Source organism: Rhyacophila brunnea, unplaced genomic scaffold (genome assembly GCF_057557595.1).
Source record: "Rhyacophila brunnea isolate RB1 unplaced genomic scaffold, BYU_Rbru_1.0 scaffold_13, whole genome shotgun sequence".
Lineage (NCBI taxonomy): Eukaryota > Metazoa > Arthropoda > Insecta > Trichoptera > Rhyacophilidae > Rhyacophila > Rhyacophila brunnea.
In genome coordinates this window covers 26,088,524-26,103,326 of record NW_028232785.1, presented here as the reverse complement: position 1 = coordinate 26,103,326, position 14,803 = coordinate 26,088,524, and the positions used below count along the sequence as shown (strand labels likewise).

Here is a 14,803-nt window from a genome sequence, read left to right as displayed (position 1 = left end):
CGTGACGTCTACCTATACATTTGCGAATGTCACATGCGCGAGTTTAATTGCTAGCTACTCTATTGAGTGCGTCGTCCATTAATAATGTCATTGGTGAAAATCCATATGAATGTAACGTATGTTCATTTAAGTGCACGCGGACTAACGTCTTAAAACATATAAAATGACACACACTGGTGAAAACAATGCGATAATTGAACTTATATTGATATTACATAACTAATATAGTTTACCCTTCTCTATCCAATGTCCTAAATCACCATCAAATATATATTAATATTATATTAAAATATTAGAAGTAAAATCGTGATATCTATCGTGACGTGAAGTGGTTCACCACCCCTGTACACTTCTTGTAAGAATACAACATAGTCTTCTTCTTCTTATTGTGCCATCCCCTAGCGGAGGTCGGCCACCATCAAGGCGATCTTATCTTTGTTGTCTGCTACCCGGAACAGTTCGGTGGAGCTGCACTCGTACCAATCCCGGAGGTTCTTAGGCCACGAAATGCGGCGCCGTCCTCTGCTACGCTTCCCATTGATCTTTCCTTGAATGACAAGTTGGGGAATGCTGTATTTTTGTCCTCTCATAATGTGGCCGAGGTATTGTAGTTTCCTGGTTTTGATACTACGTAGAACTTCTCGGTCTTTCCCCATTCGATTGAGAACTTCAACATTTGTCACCCAGACAGTCCAAGGAATTTTGAGGATGCGTCTATACAGCCACAATATCTCGAAAGCTTCAAGTCTCCGTGACATCTCTTGGTTTAGCGTCCATACTTCCATACCATAGAAAAGAATTGAGAGCACATAACAACGTACCATACGCAGTCTCAGACCTAGGTTAAGATGTCGATTGCTAAGGAGGCGTCTCATTTTGAGAAAGGCGCTCCTTGCAATCTCAATTCTAGTTTTTATTTCCTAAGACTGGTCCCATTTCTCATTGACTCATCAACATAGTATTAAACCTAAATGTTTTTTTCAGAAAGCTTATGAGCTTATGAGATGACGATATGGTCAAACTGACGCGGTAATGGTCTGAAGGTAGGTATCTGAATTGTTTATTACATGCCTGCAGCCCTATGCTGTAACTTGTGACATGCAGTCACCCGACGACATGACGTAATTGTGACGTATGCTCAATACACGCATCGAGGCGAAAGCCCAATGCACACGGCTCACCAGAGATATTATTATGCTGAAACACCTATTTGTGTATGAGGATAATGAATAATGCCAGTATTAGAGTAGCGTTAATTTCTCGAAGACTATTGACTCACTCCGGTAGTACGTCACAATGATGTCATATGACGTCATGTCGCCGGTCGACTTCAACTCACAAGTTACAACATAAGGCCCCTGGACACACTACAATCATCGTGTGGGAAGGTTAGAAATTTTCTCTGGTAGGTACCTGATAAATTTTAGGCAGTTTGAGTACCTTCTTACCTAAATACAATTACACTTATTGATTGATTTCGATGTACAAAACAGAATTTGACAATTTTAATAAATAATTATGCCCTTAACGCTGTAATATTGTACTATTTTGCAGTGGCGAAGGGTGACTTTTGGAAAGAGGTAGGCTGTGGAGACCTGATAAAAAGAACAGATTTGTCAGGAATAATTACGAGAAATAGGTAAGAAGATAGTACGATATTACTACTAATGAATATGTACACACTAATGACAACAACACATCAATTTGATGAAACTTCAAGAACTCACTGACGTCATTAAATTAAGCGATCAGTTTAAATTACTTACGTATTTTTTCAAAACATTTATACACATCAAAAATCATTAGATAAAAGTTCTTTTTATTTTTAAAAACAGTCTATATTTATTAATATTCGATTAAACACCATAGAAATTAAGTTTTGAAATTATCTTATTATTAATTATTTAGTTTTAGGCTCTGCGATCGGAGCTTACCTTAGTTCATAGAATTCGATAGACTGGGCGGGGCTACGTAACGTAAAGTTCATATGAAAAAAATTGAGAATTATTTGAAACATAATCCGACCTTTATTTACGTCAAGACAATATATGGCGCGCTGTGGTATATTTTTTAAAACCTTTGCAGGTTGTTTTGTAATAATTATCTGTGTGATACATTCCTACAGATACGGCATCTCTCGCTGGAAAAATAAATTATTTTATAGAATATATTTATAATCAAGTGATTATATAAATAAGTCAATATGCAATTAAAAAATATTTTTCTTAAGAAGGTAGGCTTCAAATTTAATAATCGCCTAGTATGGAGTGTTCGCCACTGCTATTTTGTATCTGTTGACATTATCCAATTGAAGCGATCAAAATCTGTCTTGATTATTATTTTTTTAGTAGCGCAACGTGCATAAAGATATGCATGTTGGACATAACGTATAAATATTAGAAAAAAACTAATACATAAGGAAGCAGATGTCATAAAGGTCGCTAAACATCAGCATCAAAGTCATCAGCGACTGACATGTGCGCCTAGTATGCTAAAACAATACTCAAATAATATCGGCTGTGATACCCGCTTGGTCTAGAGAGCGAAAATATTTATGCCGAATTCCACTGAAAAAATGTTCTTTTGATTTACACCACCACCGACTATAGTCGGTGTAGTCGTTTTTTTCGCCGAATGTCTATCGTCGATTTTTGGTTTTTTTATTGAGTTTCCAAAATCTTAATTCAAAACAAACAAACAAAAAACAAGACAAAAAAAAGTATTATTCCATTTAACTTATACACAAACCTACTTAACACAACACAGCCTAATTTCTCGTTTATCGGTCTTTACTCTATTGCACTCGGTGTACATATACCATGACCCCCACGTCCTGAAACGGGCCCTCAGGCTAGGATATTTGGCGGGCTCCCTACCTACCGCAAAATAATAGCACCGCAGGCAACTTTTTTATTTTTAAAGCTAATTTATGATGTGTGTTTATCTCACTTATCTGGTTACCCGACACGCCGGGCCCTTAAAAGCCTGGGCCCCCAGGCTAGAGCCTTGTCAGCCCTCCCCAGCCACTCCGGAATTCGGGTGGACACCGAGAATTTTTTGACAGTTCCATTAGGGAAGACATTGGGACATGACAGTCCCAATGGTTTCTAAAAAAACCCGACATTAGTGTTTCGAAATTTTTGTGTTAGAAATTAAAATCTAAGAAATTTTCTAAAAAGGGTGCTGGAGAATAATTTACAAATCATTTTTTGCCATGTTTTTATTTGTCTAAGCCCAATGTTTAGTTTATTGCCTTTCAATTTCAATGTTTTAAATCATTCTGATAATTTTCATGTTTAGGGGGTGCCAGGGCCCCTTGCCCCCCCCTGGGTGCGCCACTGTACGTACTAGAATGCGAAATCTTTAACGCGAGACCTGGCTGCGGCGCTCGTGTTGTATATTGTCTATGGTTTTCTATTTCGAAGTATTGTTAATACTGAAACGCGAGAGGAGGGGATCTAGTTCTCCAAGCTGCCACCTATCACCGTAAAGATTTCGCACTATAGTGAATACTCAGGACAGAAAAGAGGGAAAGCTTTCATCAGGCAGCATCGACGCTAGCTGATGATATACTTATTGCATTACTTATTATATAATTGTACACCGATGTATAGTATTAAATAGAAAAAAAGATATTTCATTAAAATTAAAGCAAACCAAATTACAAAATTGCTATTTTTATTAATATTTAATAAAATTCCATTCTAACATTGTAAAATTAAATGTACTTTCATAATATTACATGAGACACTCGAAAGTAAAAATTTTGTGTTTTACGTAAACTGCCATTAATGCAAGCAGTGTACAGTTAAACATCATTGTACGACAAATAATATTAATTGAAACAGGGAGGTACAAACATTAATTATAAGTGTATTATGAAAGAACTTATAAACAAATACATAACTTTAGTAAGGAAAAAGGGCGTAAACATAATAGGTTTTATTGCATAACAACGATGTACCGGACTAAATACACGTTGTGTCTACAGGATCTACTGTTGAACTAGGCCTTTTTGTCTACGTGTTAAAACTGTGAATTAACAATCCCCTTCAGTACAGCTAATTATACGACCCCAACTCTCCACCCTCTATTTATTTACTAAATAATAAAAATATGTATAAAACAATCAGGAGTGATTTTAGTAATATTATTAGTAAACTTTTGGTTGATTACAAAGAAGAAAAAGAGTCACGTTTAGATGGCAAGCCCATACAATATTTGGCATTATTACTGCCACGCGTTACTGCCATGACAGGTACGACTAAATGCAGCGTTGCAAAATGCAACTGCAGCGCGCCAAGATCTTGTTGTCTGACAGTAAGCTGCAAATGCCGATCTATTAACTAAATTTCACTAGCAATTAAGGGGGGACATGCTCGTCGAAGGTCAAAATTGAGTTTTTATTGTATTTTCAAACCATGATCCTGGACACTCCTTAAACGTTGTAGATAATCTATTTATATAATTTTGAAGCCTTATTATCCTTTATAGTTATTTTAAACATTTGATGACTGCATAAAGTATTTTTGTTACATAAAATAGTATTCTTTTAAACCTCTCGCTCTAATGTTTTAGAATATAGTCATATTTCGGTACATAACTGTGCAGTGGTGTTAAGATTTTTTACATTTATTAATTTTTAAACGCATTTATAAAACCATTAGCATAATTTATTACGAGATAATTTTTGTAAAATATTCACGATAAAAAATTATATTGATAATCTCTGTGATCCCAAATTTGACAAGAATTAGGCATTTTATTATTCAAAAAATCGGCAAGATTAACACATTTCAAGATGATTCCAAAGATATTTATTATAAGCTATGTCTTTGACTACTCAAGTGTGATAAACATCTTATGAATAATGATTGCTTTATAATAATTATTGACCTAAGAATAAGGTAGTGTTTTTTTGAAATACGCCATTTCTTTTGTCATTCCCCAGTGGTTAAGCTACAACATACGGCCGTAGCCATAAATTGACAAACTATAATTGAAGTAGGGAGTAAAATGATATTGACGCGCGTGTTTGAACATGTACCGTTTAAAAAAAAAATTTAAAAAAATTTGGTTAGGTACATGTTCAAACACGCGCGTTAAGATAATTTTACTCCCTACCTTAATTATAGTTTGTCATTTTATGGCTACGGCCGTATGTTGTAGCTTAACCACTAGGGAATGACAAAAGAAATGGCGTATTTCAAAAAAACACTACCTTATTCTTAGGTCAATAATTATTATAAAGCAATCATTATTCTTAAGATTTTTATCACACTTGAATAGTCAAAGACATAGCTTATAATAAGTATATTTAGAATCATCTTCAAATGTGTTAATCTTGCCGATTTTTTGAATAATAAAATGCCTAATTCTTGTCAAATTTGGGATCACAGAGATTATCAAAATAATTTTTTATCGTGAATATTTTACAAAAATTATCTCGTAATAAATTATACCAATGGTTTTATAAATGCGTTTAAAAATTAATAAATGTAAAAAATCTTAATACCACTGCACAGTTCTGTACCGAAATATGACTATATTCTAAAATATTAGAGCGAGAGGTTTAAAAGAATACTATTTTATGTAACAAAAATACTTCATGCAGTCATCAAATGTGTAAAATAACTATAAAGTATAATAAGGCTTCAAAATTATATAAATAGATTATCTACAACGTTTAAGGAGTGTCCAGGATCATGGTTTGAAAATACAATAAAAACTCAATTTTGACCTTCGACGAGCATGTCCCCCCTTAAAAAAAGAAACGAAGTGACTTGGGAAAAACGACAACAATTATTTTTTGTTGTTTTTTTTAATTTACTCAATAATTAATATCAGATTAAGAATCTAAAACCCAAATTCTTAATTAACATGTATTACAAGCTAATGTATATTTTGTATTTTAACCATGACAAAAACGTTTTTGTGCCTCTCTCTTCTTGTAAAATTTGATTTGTGAGGATTACACCCTTTATCCTATCTTAAGTCGAATTAATACTTTGGACGCTGAAGACGCACCTGGCGCGTAATGACCAGGCTGCCGATCGATGTAATTAACGTGCATTTAAAAGGTGGTAATTAAAAAATCATTATCTAGTCAGCAGTGAATGAGTTTTAAGCAATCACTAATTAGGTTCAAGATGTATGTACAGTGTCGTAAATATATTACAGTTGTAAAGATAAAACTATAATAATATTATTATTGTCTGGTTTACAGTGTTTCCCAACCGCCGATCCGTATAAATGTTGGAGCGGTCCACAAACAGTTGCCTTCATGGTAAGCTCTATAGGTATAATACCAAAAATTCCAAACAAATCATCATCCAAAAAAAGTAATGCGTCTATGAAAGATCTCAATCCATACGCAATTTATACTCAAGAATAAAGAAACCAAGTCGAGTTGCCTTTTGATGCTAGTTTGGTATCAGGATATAAAATACAACATTGCTAATTACAAAAACATTAAATTATCTTTCACATTTTCGACAATCTATATTTTTACGAGATGACTTTTTCGGCCATTCCATTAATAAAAACGAAATAAAAAAACCGAATTGATTTCAATGCAGTACTTCGTCTCTACGAAACAACACCGAAGCCATGGTTATCAACCATTCTAGCAAGATGCATTTCATTCAGAAGATTCTCTGTGTTAAAAAGATGGGGAAATAATGACTAGAACACTTAAATAACTATCGATATAAAATAACCACGATAGAGAGTGAACAAGAAAACACCTAAAATAATTCCAGTATTTATACTTATATTAAATAGTCTATTAGTATATTTCTGTCACTAGGTATTCATCATTTTGGTAAATTTTCAAAGTTTCTTCAGCATAATAATATATACTTTTTTAATTAATAAGACTATCTGCATATATGTTACACCGAATGTGCGAAATTAACCATTACATGAAATGGGTAAAATTTTGGCTAATTCATGTAATAGTCAAGCCTGTTGCCTTATTCATGAATTAGATAAATTTTCTGCTGAGTACATGAATTCGCCAGGGTATGGAATTCTTGAACTGTCAACATGTCAGAAGAAAAAGTAAATTTAATACGGATGGTTTTATTAGTTATAATTGGACATAATATAATATTCTTATTATTAGGTTAGATGAGGTTATGTTAGGTTAGGTTTTGTAATTCTGAATTAAATTATTCAACTGAATGTCCATTTTGAGGTTAGCTATCAAGTGTCAACAAACATTCAATCGACCATTGCACGTTTGATACCCAAGCACGAAACAAATCGCGAAAACACTTTTCAAAAAAATTCTTCCGTTATCATATTATAGTTCTAGATTTTTTTTGCGCATAGTAAATGGATATGAACGTCATTGTAGTCATTGATTGGTATATTTTTATATTATAATCAATGACATTTGACACATTTGTTTAGTTTGATTAGTTGCAAAAAACACCACCGTAGCGCGATCATATATTTTGACCATAGATAATATATGTACATTTTGACCAATGCATGAGCATTTGATACATTTAGTTTAGTTGCAAAAAATACCACCGTAGCGCTACTATCTATTTTGTCCAATACATGAACTAGGCAGAAAAATTACTGCCGAATTCACGCACTCTTGAGATATTTTGTCTAATACATGAATAAGGCAACGGGCTTGCATTTTTCATGATTTAGGCAAAATTTTGCCCATTTCATGTAATATTCAATTTTGCACATTCGGCGTAACATATATAGAAACAATTATTACATTATATGGCTTTTTGTCAGCATGTGTCGCGTCGTAAAATTTTTCAAACATACATCGCATTAACATTGTTTTTTACCATATGTGTTTTTTATGCCTTTTAAGTTCACTGGACCACGAGAATTTTGATGAGAAAATATTGCATTTAATGGTTTTTTACTATGTGTTCTCTTATGCCTTTTGAGGTGTTTGGACTGCGAGAATTTGGATGAGCAAACATCGCAGGTATATGGTTTTTCACCAGTATGTGATATTTTATGCTTTTTTAGATTGCATTGGTATGAGAATATTTTCAAATAGATATGGTTTTACACTAGTATGTGTTATGTTATGCATTTTGAGGGCATCGGACCGTGAGAATTTCGATAATCAAACATCATATTGATATGGTTTTTCAACGGTATGTGTTATTTTATGCACTTTTAGATTACTGTTGAGCGAGAACATTTTTAAACAAACATCGCATTGATATGGTTTTTCACCAGTATGTCTTCGTTTATGGGTTTTAAGGGCATCGGACCGCGAGAATTTATGTAAGCAAACATCGCATTGATATGGTTTTTCAACAGTATGTGTTCTTTTATGCACTTTTAGATTACTCTTGTGCGAGAACATTTTTAAACAAATATCGCATTGATGTGGTTTTTCACCAGTATGTATTGTTTTGTGCATTTTGAGGTGTCCGGACCGCGAGAATTTCGATGAGCAAACATCGCATTGATATGGTTTTTCACCAGTATGTTTTATTTTATGGAATTTAAGGGCATCGGACCGCGAGAATTTGGATAAGCAAACATCGCATTGATATGGTTTTTCACCCGTATGTATTCTTTTATGCTTTTTAAGTTCACCAGACCGCGAGAATTTGGATGAGCAAACATCGCAATTATATGGTTTTTCGGCAGTATGTGTTATTTTATGCATTTGAAGGTCATCAGACCGCAAGAATTTGGATGAGCACACATCGGATTGATATGGTTTTGCACCAGTTTGTGTTCTTTTGTGCGATTTGAGATGATCGACTCTCGAATGGACACACGAAATATGTTTTTGTAATGAATTTGTTGATCCAAATATTGCATAACACTGACTGCAAACAAAATTACGTGGAAAATATGTTATTCTTTTTAGTTTGATTCGAATGACTTTCGGCAAAACGTACATTGTCTGCAATTTTTCTTTTATGTCTTGTTCATCTATAGTTACATCACAATACTGCGCCACCCTGTCTTCCACTCCTTTCATTGCATATTCTCCTTTATCAAAATTATCGTTTTTTACCACGATGGCCAGTGGAATTTCATTATTTTGACTTCCAATGTAAGATGCTTCACATCGCTGAGTAAAAATCTAAAAAAAATACGGTTGATGAGCTCAATTCGGTGACATTTACATTTACATAAATAATATTCCTATAATTTTAGATTCCGAGAGATTAAGGTTTTAAATTACCCCTAGCATTTTTTATGGCCGGTGAAGGAGAAGTAATACATGAACCAGATTCCAGACTTACCGGCCCACATGCTCAGCGTACGTCAAAATGGAGCTTTTATGCTATTTTCAAAGCATGATCCTGGACATATACTGGCATATTTGCTTTATAATAATTATTTACCTAAGAATAAGGTCGTATTTTTTTGAAATACGCCATTTCTATTGTCAATTTATGGCTACGGCTGTATGTTGTAGCTAAGCCACTGGGAAATGCCAATAGAAATGGCGTATTTCAAAAAAATACTACCTTATTCTTAAGTCAATAATTATTACAAAGCAAACATTATTCGTAGAATGTTTATCACATTTGAATGGTCAAAGACAAAGCTTATAATCAGTGTCTTTAAATCTGTAAATCTTGCCCATTTTTTGAATAATAAAATGCCTATTTCTTGTCAAATTTGGGATCACAGAGATTATCAATATAATTTTTTATCGTGAATATTTTACTAAAATTATCTCGTCATAAATTATACTAATGGTTTAATAAATGCTTTTAAAAATTAATAAATAAAAAAATCTTAAAACCACTTCACATGGACGTACTGAAATATGACTATATTCTAAAGCATTAGAGCGAGAGGTTTAAAAGAATACTATTTTATGTAATACAAATACTTTATGCAGTCATCAAATGTTTAAAATAAATATAACGGATAATAAGGCTTCAGAATTATATAAATAGATTATCTACAACGTTTAAGGTATATCCAGGATCATGCTTTGAAAATAGAAATGAAGCTCCATTTTGACGTACGCTGAGCATGTCCCCCTTTAAGTCGTTCACAATTTACATCTTTATAAATATTTATATAATATTGGTATATATTTTTACCATGTCTGATTTCATGATCATAATATGGGCCTTCACAGGCTGGAGGTTAATATTAACATATTGTTTTTACGAGAAATGAATGTGAAGTTGGTATAATAGGTTGAGTAGGTGTTAAAGTCCATTTCTCGTACAAAAGTAGTTATGTTAATACAAATCTTCACTCTGTGGATGCTCATATGATATTTAGATCGAACATGGTCAAAAGGAAATTAAAATTCTTATATCATTTTAGCCTACATATTAAGTGATGTACATCGTATTTAGTTGAAGAAATAAATACAACACTTCGAAATTAGTGTAAGACAGTCAGTTATAACAATTTCTGTAATAAATTTATCGTAACCCAATACATATTTCTCCAAGCCAAGCCAAAGGTTATGTACATACAATTGAACGTACCTGATCTAATGGCCTGTATTCTGAAACATTTTCATGTTTGAATTGATGCAGTTTATACTTGTCTTCGATGTCGACTTCCACATAATCAGTCTCACATTTAATTTTGGTCAAATCCATTGGTTCTTTCTGAAAATAACAATATATATTATTTATTATTCAATACTGAATCATCATCATCAGCCGGATAGATCCACTGCTGGATAAAGGCCTCCCCATAGCTCTCTCCACTCTTCCCGGTCCCTAGTTTTTTTGCTACAACGTAGATCCTATGGGCATTAAGTGCCTCTTGGGTGCTACTGGAAGACATTTATTCAGTGGCTGTCAACTCACCGAGCGACATGTCCGGCCTATTGACATTTCACTTGCTTAGTGACTTCAATTAAATCGCGCACGTATACATAAAGTGGTAAATTAGAATCTCAATTAGAGAAAAAACACACTTAATAGTATTTTTTTTTATTTATAAATTTGAAACAATTTTCACCGGTTTTAGTATTTATTTAGATTTCACAGAGATTAATCAACAATAACAGAGAATACTTCAAACGGTACACGAAAACTGATTAACAAGATAAGATGACTCGCTCCACCAAATAACCAGAAGAACTTGCCAAAGGTTTAGTTCAGTTCAGGTAGGTATCACATTTAAAACCAGATACCACACTCATCACTAGAAACGAATCTCGATAGTGCACGGTGCTTAGTCTTAAAATAAAGGAGCTGCGAGAGATCATCTACGAACTTTGAACGATGAACTTGCCAAAGGAAACGCTCCCGGCTTAACCTGATACCAGAGCAGAGAACATGAGACGAGTTAACTTGTAAAAGCATATTTGTCGCTTCAGGCCATTGGCGAGTTAACTCGTTCGTTATTGGAAACATCATAACATTCATAACCTCTCAATAAACTGTTGAATCTGAAAGAGTGGAAAATCGTCAAACTGGTGCGTCATCACTAAGCACACATTAAAATATATCTGATACCATGATATCAATATTACTATAAGGCAATGAATGCTCCTATTGTTTCGTTGAATTGCTTAATTCTCACACTACTAAAGTATGTACCTACTAATACGTTGAAGACGAAGAACTTACGTGTGAAGATTGGCTTCGTTCCTGGTACTTTGGTGATGAGAGAGAGAGGCATACGAGGATTCGTGTTACACATTGTATTGGCAAGAAGTATACAATTGATATCACAGATTTCAGGTTGTAATTAATTGGGGTTACACCGTATCACTCTTTCGTTAAGTTTTTGTTTTGGTAGATTTATTTAATTACTGCGCCATCCACGCAGTCACGCGGGGCGGGGCGTGAACGAAACGATTAGAAACGAAATCGTTCCGTCTTTTTGCTGTAGGGATATGGAAATGAAATTATGTAAGGAACATGCAGGGTTGGTTGGTTTGATTCCCGAATGAATAACTCAGAATTTGGTGCGTGAATGAAATGAACCCGGTTTTTATTATCTCCTTCCAAATAATTATTAATTTAATTATTACAGATAAGTTTACAGATTATAATTTAGCTGCGTGAAATCACGAGTATGCGTTCTGATGGATTACGAGTTCGACCGGGCGAAGCTTAAGAGAACCTTACGGTTGAATCTTTGATAACTGAATGACGATGTTGATTTCTTCTACTGACTATTTTATACCGATTTGAAACAAAGGAAATGCTATGATAGCTTGAGGCGAACGACCTGGAGATGCATGTCATTGTTTACTGCATGACCTATGCAGAGTTCATGCCCTGGACAGCAGTTCATGAAAAATAACTCTTTTTGCATTGCAAAAATCGCATTATAAAATAATTAATAATATATTTTATTATACAAAGTTGCAAGAACTGCATTCTTCAACGATCGAGATAGGTAGTTACTCACGATGTATATTATTATGTTCGCATTCCGAATTATTACAAATAGTTAATTTAGCAGGAACAAATTGTGTTATTATGAAATCATCGTCGAGGCGATTTGCTTACCCCGGGTTTACTGACCTCGGGGCGTGCAGTCGAAAATGATTTGTAACTGGCATTAAAAGACATACCTAGAAACTAGATTTCTTACAAAGTAACATAGGTTCTAAGGTACTTAAACAAACTATGATGATAACTTAAATATACACTGTTCGAGATTCATGGTGTTTCCCACAGGGATGGTTTGCTAACTGACGGTTTTCTCAAAACGCATCAACACCCTTGGAGTAAGATGCGGGTGAGGCGCGAAGGGGTAATTAACTGCAAGTGGATCGGCGGGTAACGGACTAAGGGCCTGACCTTGGAAGCTAGCAGGCATGGTATGCGTTTGAAAGTCGCATCGTGTTCAAATGCTTTTGTGGTAATGTTTGAAATATTTTGTTTGTAGTGCAGGGCTGGTTTACTTTGTCAGGGATATTTTGATATTGAGTTTAAATTCCTGATATGGCATTAGAGACCTTTTTATGGAGAAAGGTTTTATTTGGTAACACTACTGACATACCTTCATTAAGTATATGACATTTTATGTGTAAGAAAATAAATAAAGTAAAAATCTAGCGTATTCTCAGTATATATTTAAAGATGTTGGAGGCATCAAAAAGCGCTAGTAAAAACGCCATAAGCTATATGCCTAGAAGAACGTTATACTGACATTGCTGAAGTGATATTACAATTTAGTCACCAATATTTTGATAGAAGACTTCAATAAAACAATTGAAGGTACCTGGTGTATGGGCCTGTAATCCGAATACGAACATCCAGGCCGAGGATCGTCATCATAGAATGGATGTATAGTGTCTTCAACAAATTCGCACTTGACATCAACTAGTCGATGATCTATTTCAGGTTTTATATCATTGATGTCCGTTAGAGGGCACTGGAAGAAACATTATAATATTTTACAATCACATCTTGAAACCAGTTTTAGCTCGAGTAATTTAATAACAGTGGATATATAGCAAAGAATTTTGAGTCTAGATAGTTTATGCTAGAAACACATTACGTGAGCTCACGGTAAGCTCAAGCTATGGGCAAAAGTAAGCAATTTCGCTATACTTGGTATATAAAATAATGTTGTTTGATTTAATAAAACGCATTTTTTTGTAGTACTTAGGTAATCCACTTTAATAAATAAATTTGGACCGGTTTCATGCGCCTCAGAGGGACATTTTCAACTGATATGATATGAAATATACTGAGATATTTTAAAATACACATTACACACTATTGGTACCAGTAAATCCATGTACGTGTACAGTTACTATAACGCATTTCGCATTATTCATTACTTTTGGCTGCATATATGAAATTGACGAGGGACTATGGAACTGAAATATCCTACGGATGTGAAGAAGTAGGCAAACGATCTCGAGTGTGTAAGAATACGGGATAAACTAAAACACATGTCAAGAATACGTCATACGTCGAATACTGACAACTGCTCTCGATTTATGGACTGACGCTCATTAATTAATATTAATTGATTATAGTATTACACACACTATTGCACGTGCATAATGCGTGGTTCATTTTCATAGGACACTAACACATTTAAAACCCTACGTCAAAATGTGTTGTATCTGGATATAGCCTATCGTAATTCTGTTTATTAATAATTTGTTCTGTACATATAACAAATCGAACTATCAAATTAATGTAATGAGCATTTGATATCTTCGTATGTTCATAAATGTTTTAAAAATATAATAATAATTATAATATAGTAAGCTACTTATTATTGGCATTCCGATGTATTATCTATAATTGTCAAGGAAATTAGTTGGTTTGTGAAAACTAACCTCAAAATTGTAACCGGAGTTGTCGGCATTCTCCTGCTTTATGGATGTGTTTAGATGGCTGGTTATTACATCAAACAAAGGCTTCACTTCTGTATCAGAATGGCCTCCATCACATTCTTGCTTTACATCCATATTTACGTATACAAAGAGTAAAGTATTTTAGGGACAAGCGACAACTTCTCTGAATTTTGACGTTTCTAATAAGTGTTGCCTCAATACGGAAAATTATATTTCGTGAAATTATACTTAAAATTTTGAAACATTTGATTGACAAAATTAAGTTTCTGTTAGGTAGTTAACTACATCAAACCAAACTCGTAAACGTTTAGGGCAACAGCAAAATGGCTTCATTATATTACTATATACATATTTGTAGATTGAGCGTCGCTTGGGGGCGGCAGTTACCCGAAGGGCGGCAAATTGAAAAGATTAATTAGGAATATATAGAAATAACCACCCAAATGTAGAAATAACGAAAATATCTTTACATTAAAAAAATCAGCTCACTGGTTGGAAACAAAATGTATTAATTAGTCTAAAAGGTTTAACAGGACT

At 33.9% G+C, this 14,803-nt stretch overlaps 1 protein-coding gene across 1 annotated transcript; it reads right to left on the bottom strand.

The window, feature by feature from the left end:
• Positions 1-6,019: 6,019 nt before the first annotated feature.
• LOC147077087 (uncharacterized) lies at positions 6,020-14,454 on the bottom strand. The gene is made up of 4 exons (XM_085940702.1): positions 14,249-14,454; positions 13,174-13,326; positions 10,467-10,592; positions 6,020-9,088 (listed from the first exon to the last, which is right to left on the bottom strand). Exons 1-4 carry the CDS (start codon positions 14,378-14,380, stop codon positions 8,108-8,110), a joined length of 1,392 nt encoding a protein of 463 aa, XP_085796828.1. The 5' UTR covers positions 14,381-14,454; the 3' UTR covers positions 6,020-8,107.
• Between the last annotated feature and the right edge of the window lie 349 nt (positions 14,455-14,803).